Source organism: Limulus polyphemus, unplaced genomic scaffold, assembly GCF_000517525.1.
Source record: "Limulus polyphemus unplaced genomic scaffold, Limulus_polyphemus-2.1.2 Scaffold1993, whole genome shotgun sequence".
Classification (NCBI taxonomy): domain Eukaryota; kingdom Metazoa; phylum Arthropoda; class Merostomata; order Xiphosura; family Limulidae; genus Limulus; species Limulus polyphemus.
This window is the reverse complement of record NW_013667603.1, coordinates 116,971-135,168: the sequence shown is the minus strand read 5'-3', so window position 1 is coordinate 135,168 and position 18,198 is coordinate 116,971. Positions and strand designations below refer to the sequence as shown.

The window sequence follows — 18,198 nt, the reverse complement described above, 5'->3', positions numbered from 1 at the left end:
GTAAATCCGAAAACTTACCGCTGTCCCAGCGGGGGATGAATTTTTGTTCAATAAAAATCTTTCAAATGCGACTGTAGTTTTTTCCCCAAAACTTTGTTTTCAAAATAAGGGTCCGTCTTATACACCGGTGCGTCTTATATTCCGAAAAATAAGGTATATTTGTTTGTATCATCTTAAAGTAACATTATTAAGATGCGCAGCTGTCTAACCAGATATTTGAACTTTGAATATTGTAGCACATTACTTGTGATTTTAAGAGTAGCAAGGGCGGATTGGTCCACCGGGACACAGGGCGGTTGCCCGATGCACTTGACGCATTCTTAGAAATTGATTTTAAATTATAATTGTTTAGCCAGTATGCAGCACGTGATATTGCCCGGGGCTTGTCCTTTATTGTCAATCCCCAGTGAAGATACAAACGTTAGACGAAAATAACCACAAAGTATCAAGTGCAGAGACACATTATTTTTGGCCTAATTTTGCAGAAATTTTAGTTACTCTCAAACTAAATACCGCCCTAGAACAACCTAGAAGTTTGCGAGTTCGCAAAGTAAGAAATTAAAAAAAACTTTTCAATTTACAGACGGAGACAGCATTATTAATCCTGACATTATTATCAAACAAAATCAGTCCTAAGCTTTAATTATTTGTAATTCTAAAGAAACGGTTTTTGTTTCGGCCTTACAGCTTCACTTCGGTATTTTATGGACCATAAATATCACAAAACTAATCAAAGTGCCCGCATTTTCATCAGGTATAGCCAGTAATCACTCGTCTGAATAGCAACGGTTACGGTTGGTTACCATAGTGACTTATATAGGCCACTTCAACGATATCAGCTACTCAGTGTCTGTGACCTTTGATTTTTGTTTGTTATAATATATATATATATAAATTTATATAGACATGTATAGAAACACATATGACTTGAATCTTCAATCAACATTTGAATTAAGGAGCGTACCAAACTAGCGACTGCTTGTTTTGTCGTTTGAAATACTTAAACTTGAACAATATTTTCCAACATACCGAAATGTCCCAGAAAATAATGTTGTAAACTGGTTGAATTGCAACACTACGTAGAAAAACTTATCAACTTTAAAAATGTACTAAATAGTACGTGAAGGCGTTGTATTGTCAAAAGAGGTACACACCTGAAAATATCTCTGAACGTATAATTAAAATGAAGTTATTTTGTTTTACTTATCGTAATATTTTAGCCTTACATATTACTTATACGTTGAAAACAACCGGCGTCTCTTAGGATAATAAATGTAACAAACAAGCGTCTATAATGTGTCACAAAACCTCTACTGTGCCTTTGCGCGAAACACTAATTAATGAGACGCAAGGCCTATCTCCAAAATCAAATTGGTTCAGTTTAAAATGAAAAACTAACTTACCCAACGCTTGAAAGTTCATAATACGAATGTTAACTGTCGCAATTGTATTTTCATCTTTTGTTGTTGTTCTTCTTTTTTTTTTTTAATCTTTTGTACGCAAAGTCAAATTAGACTTAGGCCTATAAGGTTAACAATACAAAATATAGATTTCTCCATAGTAAAGCCCTCTAACGGCTCATCGGCAAATCTGAGGGATTATAACGTTAAAAATCCGCAGTGGGCAAAGCACAGATAGTCTGTTGTGCTTCTTTGCGCTTAACAGCAAACGTATTCATGGTACACATGAAATATTTTTATCTTTAGAAATGTAATATTTTTTTGAATTTAAAATGTCATTTACTGCTTTAGAAATTGGTGTGTTACAGTTTATTTAAGCAAATATAAAGGTGTGCTCTAAACTTCTAATAACGTTAAAGAAAAAACACAATATTAACAGTCAACGAAGGGTGGCTGCTCGAAACATTACCGATTAGCCTACTTCTTCTTAGTATATACACTTTTCCTGCGAGCTGTCGGGTCCCCTTACCGGAGCCTTTGTCGGTCAACAATGTACTGAATAATACATATTTAGCTTCTCAGTGGAACATTTTTTTTTTTGTATAGGCAGGTATCTAGGCAACATTCCTAACAATACCTGGTATTAACGTTCTGCCTATAAGAAAGAAGAGGGAACCCTAAATGGCCGCGACACTTGAAATTCTTTTAAGCTTTGTTTGTTTGTTTGTTTTTAATTTCGCGCAAAGCTACACGAGGGCTATATGCGCTATCCATCCCTAATTTGGCAGTGTAAGACTAGAGGGAAAGAAGCTAGTCTTCACCACCCACCGCCAACTTTTGGACTACTCTTTTACCAACAATAGTGGGATTGACCGTCACATTATTAAGCACCCACGGCTGAAAGGACGAGCATGTTTGGTGGGTCGGGGATTCGAACCCGCGGCCCTCAGATTATGAGTCAAGCGCCCCTAACCACCTGGTCATGCTGGGCCAACTGAATTAGTAAATCACTAGATTTATAAGTTAGGCATCTCGTCTCAGTTTCGAGTATGCGCACAAATTAGGTTTTGTGTGAAGTTCTAGAGTCTAGACACTAGTATACAAATATAATTTGTTCCATCTTCAAGATACATTTTAAAAACAGATGTAACTGATCTTTTGCTTTTCGGGCTCAACCAAGATCTTAATTTTTACACTACTTTTGAATAAAGCTTAAAAGATACTTCCTTTTCTGATGATAATACTCGTAAATCTAACGGAATGGCAAAAATATTTTGTCTTATAAGGAAGGCCGTAGGCCTACGAAAAAAGATTGAACCCTTAGAGATGGTTTATCGCCCACTGTTTTCCAGCACCTGAAGCTTACTTATGTAATGATTATCGACACTGGACGGACGCATGAATTACAAGAGGTCATCATAATGCCTCAAATGAAAAACATTTTGTTCAACGTTGCGCCTGCCCCTTTAATGACAATAGTTTAATAAACTTGTTAAAAAACTTTCGCGTCATCTTCACTGAATTTCTGTTTCAACAACTCTCAGAATGTAACTGAGTATATTGACTATGAATTAAAACTTACTTAGTGCAAGGCCCCGGCATGGCCAGATGGTTAGGTTGCTCGACTCGCAATCTGCGGGTCGCAGGTTCGAATCCCCCGTCACACCAAACATGCTCGCCCTTTCAGCCATTGGGGCGTTATAATGTGATGGTCAATCCTACTATTCGTTGGTAAAAGAGTAGCCCAAGAGTTGGCGGTGGGTGGTGGTGACTAGCTGCCTTCCCTCTAGTCTTACACTGCTAAATTAGGGACGGATAGCCCTCGTGTAGCTTTGCGCGAAATTCAAAACAAACAAACAATTCTTAGTGCAAAGCTACACAATGGGCTACATGCACTCTGATCACTTCGGGGACTTGAACCCTGGATTTTAACGTTGTAAGTCCTTAACTTACCGCTGACCCTCTTGGGTAAAAAATCTTACTTGAACTATTAATGTTATTTTCAATCTCATTTGATTTATGCCTTGAACACTCCAATTAGTTATATATGACTACAAACATTAGGCGTGTATAACTTTCATACTGTTTTAAAATGTATATAGTTTTCAATTTACGCCTTTAAATCATATAACAACTTAATACTCTACTAATTATACACATATATACACAAAATATAAGATTTTCAATTTGCACAAACATGTATGTTATCAAAGGCCTTTTTTAATGCTGTTTAATTTTTACTTTACTGTTTATACCACGAGCACAGTCATAAAGCTATTTGTTAAATTTCGCGCAAAGCTGCTCGAGGCCTGCCTGCGCTGGTTGTCCCTAATTTAGAAGTGATAGACTAGTGGAAAGGCAGCTATTCAAAATCACCCAACGATAACTTTTGGGTTACTCTTTACCTATAAACAGTGGGATCGATCCTCACTTTATAACGCCACCACGGATGAAAGGGCGAGCCTGTTGTGTGTGTCAAGATTCGAGCCCGCGACCCCAATCTTGCGAGTCGAGCGCCTTAACCACCAGGTGATCGCATTCATAGTTTGTTTGTTTGTAATTAAGCACAAGGCTACACAATGGGCTATCTGTGCTTTTCCCACCACGGGTATCGAAACCCGGATTCTGGCGTTGTAATTCTGCAGATATCTAGTTGTGCCACTGGGGGGGGGGGGGCATTCATAGAAACTTAGATATTTGGTACCAGTAAATATTCCTTGCACTTCACATTTTCTATGCAGAACCTAATGTAAACAATATGTTTTTAGGCTTAATTTTACGATCATCAGCTTAGACTCTATGAAGCAAAAAAAAACAGGGGAGTTTCAACATTAGCAAGCATTCAAAAGCCATAAAAAACTACACGAACAGACGTTGTTGATTATATAACTAACTGCTATTTTAAAAAGTCAGATCTTTAATTTATTTTGAAAAAGAAATTTCTTCTCTTTATAACTTGTTTTTTCAGAGGAATAAATTAACACCGAAAATTTAGCAGTACCGTTCCTGTAGAAGCTTCGTTGGGGTGACTTTTTAGAATTATTGTTTTCAATTTATACCTCCATAGGTACATGCCTCAGATATTTTCACTAGAAATAAAACCCTAAATAAAGTCTGGCTTGGCATGGCCTGTTCGTTATGGGACTCGACTCACAATCAGTTCATAACAGGATCGGATACTCACACCAAACACCCCCCCCCCCATTTTTAACAATAAAGATCAGAAAATGTTACGGTCAATCGCACTATGCGTTGGTATAATGTGGCCCAAAACTTGGCGGTGATAGGTACCTATGGAGGATCCTATTGTTTAATATCTTATAATTCATTTGTGTGCGTGAAATCACTTTTTCTGACGCTGGGTTTTAATTCACACTTTTTAAATGTATCTAATGTATCAGTACTTTACACACACACACACACACATACAAACAAAGTGTGAAATTATACTTTTTAGGGTTGGGTGGTTGTTGGTTGTTTGAAGCTAAGCACAAAGCTACACAATGGGCTATCTGTGCTCTGCCCACCACGGGTATCGAAACCCGGATTCTAGCGTTGTAAGTCCGCAGACATACCGCTGTGCTACTGGAGGGCACTTTTAGGGAATGGAAATATTCATTTGCCAACTTTACATATACCAAATATTGTTGGACCTGTATATATAACATATCATCACACAAGGCAAGTAACAGTTCGCTATAACAAGATAATAAAACCAAATAGAAACCAAATTAAAATAATCTTTTGCACAAAATACCTTTCGTAATTTACAAATATCAATCAAACTTCGTCGTTCTTCTCTACGTATTTAATTTTGTTTTTATTGACTTCTGATTTTGTTGTAAATGTTTTTTTTTTCTTTACCATGTTCGTAAATTTTACGTGTTTTAAAGGTTGTTTTTAAATGTTTATTTTCATGCACAGCTTTAAGGTGAATATTGACATTCTTTTCGTCTTAATTTTCAACCACAATCTTAACTCATCTCGAAGCAAAACTAAAATTATGTAAAAGTTTAGTAACAACATTTTAAACCATTACACACAAAAGTTGTAAATACACTGATAATTAACTCTCTCTTTTTTTTTGAGCGATAACACACAGTTTGTTTTTATCAGCCTTACGAAGTATGCTCGCGTTGGTTCAACTATAAATAGTTTATGGACTCACTAAAGCTTTAATTCAATATTCATTTATGTAAAAAAAAAAAATAATGCTTCATTTGACTTTTTTTTATGTTTTAGCATATATAAGGATGCTGCCGACAAAACGAAACGCACGAATAATAATTTCCTGCCACTTAACAGATATTATACATAATTCCTAGGAAGGATATACACATGTCAAATCGATAATAAATGTGTGTGTGTGTGTGTGTGTGTGTACATACAAAATATTACTTTCACTATGTGCAATTGAGAATCATAAAAAAAATTGATTTACAGCGATCTTTAAATACATTTTCCAGCACTAAATTTGTTCATTGACAGTCTATACAAATAAAACATTACAAATAATTAAGTTTTGCCCCTGAAGCAGAAAAGGTCCACCTTTCGAAATCGCTAGGGTTATAGTGTTTTTATTCATTTCTATCAAGACTTCTTGAACCTACTTGTTTTTCTAACATCATGAACAAATAATCAATTAGTACTCGTGTGTTAACCGGAAGTAGTTCATACATACAATTAACCAAAATTATTACTTTCACAGGAAATAATTATAAATTTCCTTTCACGGTGCGGAAGTATATGTATACTATTTTTGTCTGTGCCATTTGCACCCGGAAGTAATATCCTCATCTTGGTGAACGAATTACCTGAAACTTTGCTGAAAAACAACTAACATCAATACTTTCTGAAGTTACATAGAGATTTTTTTTGGTATTTTTATTAACATGATTGATTTATTCTTGAAAGCTAAGTTATAAAACTATGTCTTGAATATACATTTGTGGCCTCAATATGTTACATGTAGTATTCCAAAACCATAACCTCAACATCTGTTTCTGGTACAAAAAAACGTCTTAATAATCCAACGGTTTGTTTTTCAAGTCCATGTTGATTGATTTAAACAAAATTACTTTCTAATACATAAAATGATACGTTTGTTGATAATAATTTCGCTACATTTCATTTTTGGGATAGTAAAGTGATACAAATTTCTTTCGAAACTAGATGCACTCCAGTGAGTCAGTGGTAAGTCTGAGGGCTCACACCGCTAGAAACTGGGTTTTTATATTCGTGGTGGGCACAACACAGATAGCCCATGGTGTAGTTTTGTGCTTAATAACAAAAAAAAACGAAACTTTAAAACACAGACGTATAAATATGTCAAACATTTAAAAAAAATCAACATTAGTTTCTTAAAATTTATTCGAAGTTATTTACAAATATACCAAATTACAAAAAAAATATAAAATAAACATTACTTTAAAAAACGCAAACACGATTGTTTGTTTGTTTTGAATTTCGCGCAAAGCTACACGAGGGCTATCTGCGCTAGCCGTCCCTAATTTAGCAGTGTAAGACTAGAGGGAAGGCAGCTAGTAATCACCACCCACCGCCAACTCTTGGGCTACTCTTTTACCAACGAATAGTGGGATTGACTGTCACATTATAACGTCCCCACGGCTGAAAGGGCGAGCATGTTTGGTGTGACGGGGATTCGAACCCGCGACCCGCAGATTGCGAGTCGAGTACCCTAACCACCTGGCCATGCCGGGCCACGCAAATACGAAATGAAGAAAAAAACACAACTCTGGGATGTTAGGAGTTACATATTTTATTCAGCCATTTCGTGATAAGGGAGCTCTTATCTCCCAAGATATGGTAAGCAGGTGTATGAAGGAAGTTTGGGTACAGTGGATATCTTAGGTGGTTTGACCAACATATTAGTAAGAAATGAAAAGGTTATTTCAACTTCTGTCTATCATAAAAACACATTTACTGGCCTGTTCTCTCAGTTTGACAGTTTTATACCGTTCTCTTTCAAACGCAATCTTATTCTCTGTCTACCTATTGTAGTGAATCACGGCACTTTATAAAAAGGCTTATGAAACAGATGATTTTTGACACCTTTATCCTCCCGATGTAATTCCACTTACTGTTAAATTAACATTGACTATTTTCATAGCAGTGCAGTGAAAAAGCCAAAAAAAAAAAATTTGGTAATGATTTAAGAATTGATTTTATGAGCTTTGGGATATTGTGACCATGATAAATTAATTATTCTGAATTCACAATAATTTTCTCCAAGAAATGCTTAGGGTATCCGTTTCGAAAGAGAATGCTTTGTATGGAAGTAATTTCTTTGTGAAGGGTTAGATAGGATGGGGTAAGTTTGTAGGCTCTACTTATGTAGGAAGAATTTTCTGACACACTTTGTGCAATAGAATAATTCTGCAAAGAGAAGAATAACCACGTAACCCACGGTTGTTTTAAGGGTTAACTGTTAAAAAAAACACGATAATACAAAAATAACACGAGAAAATGGTAAAATTCAAACTGTTGCTGTATTCTAATATATTTGAAGAATATATTTGATGTCAATTCTAAAGGTCAAGCTTGACCATTGGCTAGCGTGGAGGGCTGGGATCTAAGTTCCAGTTCCGTTACCGCCAAAAAAAGAAATGGCAAAGTCTCACTCTGCACTTTGAGACCATGGGGGGGCTTTTTAATTGTGATGGTCAAATCCTATTATTTTATCAGACAAGAGTAGCCTAAGAGTTCGCGGTGGATACTGTTAACTAGCTATCTATCCCTCTAATCTATCAGAATATTAGGGACAGCTACACAGATAGCTTTTGAGTATCTCTGCACTAATAACCGAAAATAAAGTCAACTCCGAAACGTCTAAGTAAAGAAAAAAAACAACACGAAGCGAAACCGAATCATAATCAGTATCGCATTACTAAAAATAAACCAATAAATATATATTTCATTCCTTACGATGATAAACTGATAATCTGACACCCCGGAACGTCTAAGTACACTTATGTTCAAAGTTCCTATTAAAACCACGCAACGAAGGCGAAACATAATCAGTAATGTATCACTAGTAATAAATAATCTGACTGTAAAGATTAATTTCTGTTAGATTTTGTTCAATCCTAGACATGGTAACAAACGAACATGTTTAAACTCGTCAATACACGTGATTCTGAATAAACAGCTAAGTAAAGCAGATCTTTTCCTGTTCCGCTTCAACGGGAAGACATCTTGATAAGTCAACATCACGTAATCCAGATCCTAATCATCTTTTTTCTCACTCTGCAAGTAACAACAAGCCATACTGACACAAGAACACCCTAGTGGCAGAAAAGAACGATTTATTATGTTGTCGTTAATAACAGCGTGGTTTCCATTAGAATTAAGATCATGGTTATCTTCAGAATATTGCGCTAAGTTTTATCAGGAGGGGCTCTAGCCCCTTCCCACTGAAGGGGCTTAGATGGGCTAAAAACATTTAGGGACATTCTACATCTTGTGAGCACACATGCTGTAGTTATAGTGTTTAGAATTCGAAAAAAAAATGTATTCTTCGTTAGGTGCGGGGGCGACAGAAGAGGCTACGACACATTTTCGGGTAGCTTCAGCCCCAACAAGCACCCCTTACACTTGGCCCTGTGTTTAAGTCCCCTTGTTCTAGAGACAAGTGTGTGTGTGTGTGTGTGTATAAACAACTCCAATGCACGTCATATGGTAAGATTCGAATTGAGGGACTTGAAACGATTCAAGTACTCTCTAAAGCAGTGATTCTCAAATTATTGTGTTCGCGGATCACCTGATTGTTTTGTTGTTGTTTTTTATCTCGCGAACCACAATAAGATTCATAAACTATGATGCCGCTTCCTTTCCATAATTGTTCAAAACCTTTCCAGGAATCACCTTAGAGAACCACGGGTTGCCCCTAGAACAGTTCAGGTTGCAACAATCCTAATCATCTTGTTACGCACTGTTGTGGGTCTTTAATCCATTTATTGTTTACCAGGGATATTCAGTAAATAGATGACGTATTGTTGTTCACCAACAAGTTGAAGCCTTAGAGTGAATAAATAATTACATTTCGTCCTAACCGCTAGTTTGTATTACTGTCAATTTCTTATCAAAACTCTATGAAGAGAAATTTTCTATTCGTCCCTTAAGTTAACATCACGTTGATGAAGCCAAATATGTTACATTCATGTCCTAGTTTACATTATACATGAAATCACAGTCCATCAAAATGTCATATACGTAAATGCGTTACATTAAATAAATTTCAGTTAAAGTGTTTCATCATAAATTTTCCAGCTTATTTCCCCTGTAAATTTCCGATATATTTTTTTCCAATTTCCCAATCACGTGACAACCTACAGAGCACTTCAAATTGCATGATAAAAACTCCTTATTGAAATATAACTCAGCAAACAGAAAAAAACAATTGAATAGTCAATGCCACCTAACGTAAAATCTTGTTTTGTACTCTATACCATATCTCTTACGTTTAAATATAAATTCCTCAAACCCAAAAAAACTCCGTAACTTTTTTAAACAGCAATCACTCACAAAACATACGAAAATATTGTTTCTAAGCGTCAAAATCCACAAATAGTTTTTATATCTGTTACTTTACAGGCTGATTGTACGCCTAATTAATGCGTTCTATTGTTGTTGTTTATTCAGGACCCTAGAGAACCGCTATAACTAACGCGAATTCATAGTTTTCTGAAGCGATCAATAACGATCATAAACAGTTGATAATTGACGTCAGGTGCTATACAGGCACTTCGTGTTCATAAAGCCTTTGAAGCTACTTTTGTTATGTTATTCGGCAATAAGTATAGCATCGAAATTCATTCTAGGAAGCCACGCACCTAATTCCATAGCCCACCTCCTACTTCACAATAGAATACCCCCTTGCACGAAAACATTGTCCAACTTTTTTTTTGCGAATATTTCATAACCAAATGAGGTCCTGAATATAATTTGCATATCTTACATTTGACCATTCACTAGCGAGCATACGTGTTGTGACAGTCACAGCGCTCAGACACACCAAAATTACTATAAAAAAAATATAAACGACTGAAAAGTATTCACATCACGATTTGGGGGGGGGGGGGTGTAATTTGCTTGCAGTTCCAGTCATTAGATGTCCACCTTTTTGTATATATATATTTCATGTAAATTACGAACTATTATCACCGTGTTATGTACTATAAAAAACGTTGTTTTTCCGTTAGGCAGGTCCTTTTAAGACCGCGTTTACAAGTGACGATAACTGCACTACACTAACTTAAATAATAAAGTTACTTGTACCACTCCACTACCGAAATGAAAACACACTGACTGATTCGCTCTGTTAACTAGAAATAATTTTATTCTCTTATTAACAGTATTTCTAATGCTTTAATTAATGAACTCGTATATATAATCTCGAGTTTACTAGAAAAATGATATCAAATCCTTTAGAATTTTCAAGGTGTACTAGGCTTATCTTAGCAGCAGCATCACGAGCTGCAGCTCCCTCTGGCTAGCATCTAAATTACAACATTAAAAATAAAGCTTATAAAAATACTTTCAAAATCTTAAAATCCCGGAAACCTCCAGACCGCCTTTTCTGTTGCACCACTATTTGGGAGAGACAAAATACTCAGAAAATACTTACAGCTACACACCTGTATATAAAGGGATATAATCGAGTGATCGATACACCAACACAGAAGGTGTGTCTGCATTATTGGAAATCAGTACATCGTAAGTTAATTCAAGAAAAGGCCTAGAGGAAGAGGGTAATTTTCATGTGTAAGTAAAAGTTTTTTCTCAAAGATATATATACATACTAGTAGAACGTGTCAAAATTCGATAAAATATATATACAGTGTTGGTATTTCAAGGCACGATCTAAAACTAAGGAGTACTGAATTCATATTGGAAAAATTATTTCCAGAACTTCCTGGTAAACAATATTTTCAATATTTGCACATTCAGAGACCTAGATTTTTTAACATATCAAATGACCGTACCCTGGATAGCACTACGTAGAGGTGGGTTGACCGTAAGAAAAAGATTGGCTCAGCTAAGTAGAACCCAGATGGACAGACATACGGTTTCCCAAAATTATGTTATTGGTGTAAAATGTACATCAAAAATTTACGTGGTCAGTCCGAGCGATAATAATAGGTAAATACGAAAGACAGGATTTTCAATTTTCCTGTTTCATTCAGGTTTGAAAATGGAAAATAACATAGCGCTTTTGCAGGGTTATTCAACCGTTTCTCATTTTATTTAGTCTGCAAAGTACCGAACAGTAAAACTCAAAATCATATTTATATAAATGTAGAAACATGATAAATTTTTATTTCTAATATCTTGCGAACAAGAGAGGAGAGCATTAGAGGTGCCAGTAGCCAGCAAGAGAAGACGTGGAAGAGAAAGGAATTGCAGAAAACCTGGTAATGAACAGAGATGATTGGAGGAAGGCAACACGTATCAATGAACTTAATAAATTGATTGGATGGGAACTGCAGAAGACCTGTTACTGAACAGAGATGACTGGAGGAAGGCAACACGTATCAAGGAACTTAATAAATTGATTGGACGGGAACTGCAGAAGACCTGGTAATGAACAGAGATGATTGGAGGAAGGCAACACGTATCAAGGAACTTAATAAATTGATTGGACGGGAACTGCAGAAGACCTGGTAATGAACAGAGATGATTGGAGGAGGGCAACACGTGTCAAGGAACTTCAAAAGAACTTAATAAATTGATTGGACAGAAGTCTAAATGTATATAAAACATAAATTCCTCCGTCAGATCTAGTCATCTTTCATTACCTTTTGCTCTCTCACTTGTTCAAAGCAAGCAAGAATTTATGAAGGATATATGACTTTCGTATGAACTTCACAGATCGTGAGAGATTACAGGACGATCTTTAATTTGTTGTCGATAACGCTCATGATACTTTTCAAAACTCTTAATTTTGAAGATGTCTAGATATTCTGTGATTAGTACACACGTAATAGTTGCAAGTCAATGTCCACATAATTATAAAACTTTATTCGGATACAAATACCAGTGTAATGGTTGCAAGTCAATGTCCACATAATTATAAAACTTTATTTGGATACAAATACCAGTGTAATGGTTGCACGTCAATGTCCACATAATTATAAAACTTTATTCGGATACAAATACCAGTGTAATGGTTGCAAGTCAATGTCCACATAATTATAAAACTTTATTCGGATCCAAATACAAGTGTAATGGTTGCAGGTCAATGTCCACATAAGAACAGTTTATGTTTCAACAAACAAACCTATTCTATTCAACCCTCGTGACAAATTTATACTTAAAGTGGTTCACAAAGTATTTAGTACTAAAATAAACCAAGAGCAAGAAGAGCCGGGCGTGGCCTAGCTTTTGCGTGCAGGACTGTGTATCTTAGGGGGTTCATGGTTCGCGTCCCGCTCTTCAAACAGTCATTCTCCGAACTTTGGAGACGTAGTTGCATTATAAGAGTGGCAGCCAAATCCCACTATTCACTTCAAATAGCTCAAACGTTGGCAAGGGACGCTGTGAACAATCTGCCTTCCCTCTAATCTATCAGTTCAAAATTAGGGACGACTAGCACAGATAACCCTTGTGTAGCTTTGTGCGAATATCCGAAACAAACAGGTAAACTTTGAAGGTGCATACACAAGTAAAGACTCGGAACTTTTTAATTTAAAATAAAAGAAAAACGTTTAAAAATATTTAACTTTCCTTGAGTTCGATAAACAACAACAGATACGTGAGAAATTACTTGACTGCCTTAAAAGAAACTGGTTAGGTTTATAGGAGCCGTTTCTGTGATCATAATGGTAGCTTAGTTATAAGTGTTCACCTATTTGATGTTTTATTGTTTGGCCTAGAGAATTCACTGATTAGCTGCAACAGAGTTTCGAATTGATGTCAGTTTGTTTTTACGAACAAAACACTCGGTTTTCGATGCTTGTCTGATATTTCCAGGGGGGAGGGGGGGGGTGAGTTTCGGAATACAATTTCGATGTTGTAGTTGACTTCTTTGATTATCAATTTGCAAAACAATCCGAAAATTATATATAATGTTCTAGCCTTTAAATTAAAAGTAAAAAATAAATCCGGCAGAAAGTAAAGTACTGTTTGATTGATTCCATACGAACATTAAAAAGACTTGTAGCTTAACACCTAAACATAATGCTTTAAATGACGATAGTGGGTGTTGTAAGCACTAGCTAAACTTTAGGTATTTATTTCCTTTTTTCCATTTCCGTTGCAATTCATTCATGCTACTCCAATTACAAATATATATATATATATATATGTTCTGTTTTTTGAATAAACGTTTTTAAAGTGAGTGAAATTGGTTTAAAACGATATACCTCAAGCTCGTACGCAGAATGTTTGAAAGAAGGGTTCTAATTTGTCAGATCAAAAACCCACACGTGTATTGAAGCACAATCAACAAAAAATGCTAACACTTCACCAGAAGAATGTAGATTATGTAGAAAACGGTAAATACCATAAGCAGCTGTGCTGTAACTAGATAAAAAAAATTTTTACATCACAAAAATAGGAGGTTCAGCCGAACCCACCCACACCCTGCGTGCACCTAATACTAAAGATAAAAATCACACTAGACGACAGATATTGTTTAAACGTTCCTTTTACTTCGCCCATGGTGGATTTCAAATCAAAAGTGTGTAAAAAGGGCACTGAATATTATACCTTTTCTGAATGGTTTACACACCAATCGCTCCTTTACCCAGTTATAACAATCCAATGGTGTGTCCAGGATTACTCTAAATAGTCAAATAAACATTTGTACTTCATTTTTATTTATGGAGAAAAAATGGAATTTTTATATACTGTATACTATTGTTAAATATAACAATGGATACAGTATCGTACTGTGATTGTGGTCGAGGATAACTTAGAATTCTTACTAAATCTACCAGGAACACAGCATTTTATGACAATTCAAAAACTGTTTCGAAGACACAAAATCCCAGAAATTATTGCGATACAAGCTACAGTGTTTTTACGGTTATGTTTATTCATTACCAAGGCTACAGTATAATTAACCCGTATGCATGAACAACCTCATGCTGCTTCAATAGAGGGCGTTACGTTTGTCCCTCTTCAGTGTTCTTTTTGTCTCGTATTACTATGTTTAAGTTGCCTGTCTCTACCCTCTTTATATATATATATATTAGCATCTTTACAACAGTCCTAATAGTTTTAATGATGTTTCACTGGTAATCAAAAATAAAATTTAAACCTCGAATTATAATAAAAACGATAGCGCTACTGTGTTCTTAAACAAAAAATAAACACCAGCTTTATTTATCACTGCTAAGTATCGTCATATTTTCATGGGAGTACTAGCGAAAATATTATGATTTCAGCTGGAAATATCATAATTTGAGTTTTACATTCCCCCGACTTTATGTCGAAAAGTACATCTCACGTAAGTGTTACATTATCTACCAATCCAATCAAAATTGTTAGCCAAAGCGACAGGTCCAACCTCGTGCAAGTTTGACTGCCATATGGTACAGTAAGAAGAAAGAGTGATACGGCAACAAAACTAATTTCGAGGTGAGCGAGTTTTGCAGGATATTGTATTTAACTGGAGTTCACACACGTTTCACCCCGAGTTACCAAGATTTATCACTTAAAATAAATAGTATCACATATCTACTTAATACTTTAAAATAATCCTTCATCTATAGATGTAAGCTGAGAAACAAATATAACTATATTTGTTATCAAAAATTGTGGTTCTACGTAGTTCACACCAAGCATTATGATTTCAAATAAATATGTTGTCGTAGCTATATTTTTAACTTTTAGTTTCTACATATAGTGTCATAAGTCATCTAGCAAATAAATATCTAAACTATAATACTACAAATACAGTTTATTACAATATATATAAAAAAACAACCGAGTATCTTGCTTCACGCCTTACCTAAGACATTTTTCTACCTGTAACTGTTTCATAAATTGGAAGTATGTTGTAAGGTCTGTAACCGAATATTGGCCTATAACGTTTACTTCGCTTATACGTGAAGAACCCTTTTAAATATTTAAGGTTGCAAATCGAGATGAACGATCAAATCTAAGAAACAACTTTTCCCGTGTTTTCAAAAATGGCCTGCATGCAAATTCTAATTCGTTTAAAAAAATACTTCGCAAAACTTCTGTTACGTGAATTATTTATGGTTTAATTTCTAGAAATGACATTTAAAATGCGTCTTGGAATGAAATCAATAAAACTGATATGCATATTGTTTGTTAGCTTCAAGAAGTGAGCCTCTCGTGTGTCCATTTGTTAATACTGTTAAGGTATGCTATGCGTGATGCTTAAACGTATCCTGAATTTGAAATTACCGTTTCACCCAAAATATATATCATTATGATACGAACAGTCAGTGAATGTGACACGTTTAAAGAGTCATTATGCCAGTTACAATATTAGAAATTAATTCATGTTTGAGAACAAATATTATGGTGAAAGCTAGTTTGATAACTTACCGATTTTACCTTCCGTTCGAACATCTTTCACTTCGAGATAGAACATAAACAGAGGAAGCAACAACCACATTTGCGTCATGTTGACCGGCGAAAACTTTATGAGACGCTCACACATTCATGTTGTCAGAAAGAATTTTGATAGAAAACTGAATGAAAGGCAATACCCCAACTGTCAGCTGTCAAACGTGATAGAATCTTAGGCTTAGCTGCTTGCCTGTAGAAAGTGCCCCTACACTAGATTTCCCCGCAAGGCTGCCGCCGTAGCAGGTGCTTTTGTGTTAGCCTTGAACCACTATGGCGGATTGACAGCTGAGGGAGTACCCGTATGGTAACGTCACAACGGAAGCGGTGACGTCATTAAACGTGCAGCAGAGATGAGAGTGGGCGATATGCTGATCGCAAAGATTTTGCGGTTTTTGTTGACATGTAAAATTCCCTCCCAGTATTTTTCAGTATCAAATAATATTGTATTAAACCATAATGCACCGAATTCTGATATACAAAATAATATCTACAAGAAGTTAATTTATCCGAATTTGGTCACCTTGTTTATTTTGTAATCAAAGTTTCATGCTCAAGACGAAAAACGACTAATGAAATGACAAGTTTTACTCCACAATGACAAAAAAAAAGTTTATTAAGATTAGATATATTAGTGGTCATGGCTGTGGGAGTAATATGATAACATTGTTCTACTCCTTCAAAACTAATGATAATATTGTACTACTTCTTCAAACTAATGATAAAGTTGTACTGCCCCTTCAAAACTAATGATAACGTTGTACTACCCCTTCAAAACTATTGATAACGTTGTACTACCCCTTCAAAACTATTGATAACGTTGTACTACCCCTTCAAAACTATTGATAATATTGTACTACTCCTTCAAAACTATTGATAACATTGTACTACTCCTTCAAAACTAATGATAACATTGTACTACTCCTTCAAAACTATTGATACCATTATACTACTTCTTCAAAACTATTGATAACATTGTACTACTCCTTCAAAACTATTGATAACATTGTACTACTTCTTCAAACTAATGATAACGTTGTACTACTCCTTCAAAACTAATGCTATTAAATATTCTCAACATACTGACAACATTTTGCTTTTCCAAATCTTACAGTAAGGGCTTGCGAAAGGTTAATTTCAGATCTGATTAAACTGAGACAGTCAATCCGCTACAGTAGAATGCGGGAGGGCCAGGGAGACCAAACTCCCCTACTTTTCAATCTATCTCAATAAAAATGCATCAAAATCAGAAACATTACTCTCAGGAAAAGCAGAAGAATGCGATGAAGTTAATTGTTTGTTTGTTTGGAATTAAGCACAAAGCTACACAATAATCTGTGCTCTGCCCACCACGGGTATCGAAACCCGGCTTCTAGCGTTGTAAGTCCGCAGACATACCGCTGTACCACTGGGGGGGCCATGAAGTTATTTGTTTGTTTGTTTGGAATTAAGCACAAAGCTACACAATGATCTGTGCTCTGCCCACCACGGGTATCGAAACCCGGTTTCTAGTGTTGTAAGTACGCAGACATACCGCTGTACCACTGGGGGCCATGAAGTTAATCCAGAACCAAAGAGTTTCCAGGGCTTTTGATCCCTCCTGTAATGGGTACGCCTGTGGTGCATATTCCTTCGCTTCGCTCGGTCAAATGCACCTTGGGCACCTCCTCTCACAATTTTAGTTTGCCTCCTACACCTCTGATATGTACATGTTTTTAAAGTTGTTTAATCCACTTTAATCCCCCCCAAAAAAATGCAGATCAAGGCGGTTTCCAGTTACGAAAACAGGTTCTATTGTACCAAAAAAATTAAATATCTACTCTATAGATTGATTTTTTTAAATAATTTTTAAATCCAAGATTATTTTTAGTTGTAAAAATATGACATTCCAAAGGATTTATCCCTGAAGTACGCGAGAGAAATCGATTTTCAATTGCAACATGGCTCTACAGTTGAAGTCCCCACGTGGGTCAACGATAAGTTTATGAACTTACAACGCTAAAATCCAAGGTTCGATTTCCCGCGATCGATAGATCGTGGACAGTCCGATGTGTAGCTATGCGCTAAAATAAAAAAAATACACAGATATTCAATACCTACTCCATAAAATCTAGAGCTGCTGTACCGTACAGCAGTTTAAATATTTAAGGTTGCAAATCGAGATGAACGATCAAATCTAAGAAACAACTTTTCCCGTGTTTTCAAAAATGGCCTGCATGCAAATTCTAATTCGTTT

At 35.7% G+C, this 18,198-nt stretch overlaps 1 protein-coding gene across 1 annotated transcript in view; it reads right to left on the bottom strand.

The window, feature by feature from the left end:
* Positions 1-16,233, bottom strand: part of LOC106465591 — a gene marked incomplete at its 3' end in the record, with an annotated part of 100,989 nt that extends 84,756 nt beyond the window's left edge. Inside the window, exon 1 of the mRNA XM_013925825.2 lies at positions 15,942-16,233. Coding sequence (XP_013781279.1) covers positions 15,942-16,056 — 115 coding nt within the window. The remainder of the gene's footprint in view (positions 1-15,941) is intronic.
* Between the last annotated feature and the right edge of the window lie 1,965 nt (positions 16,234-18,198).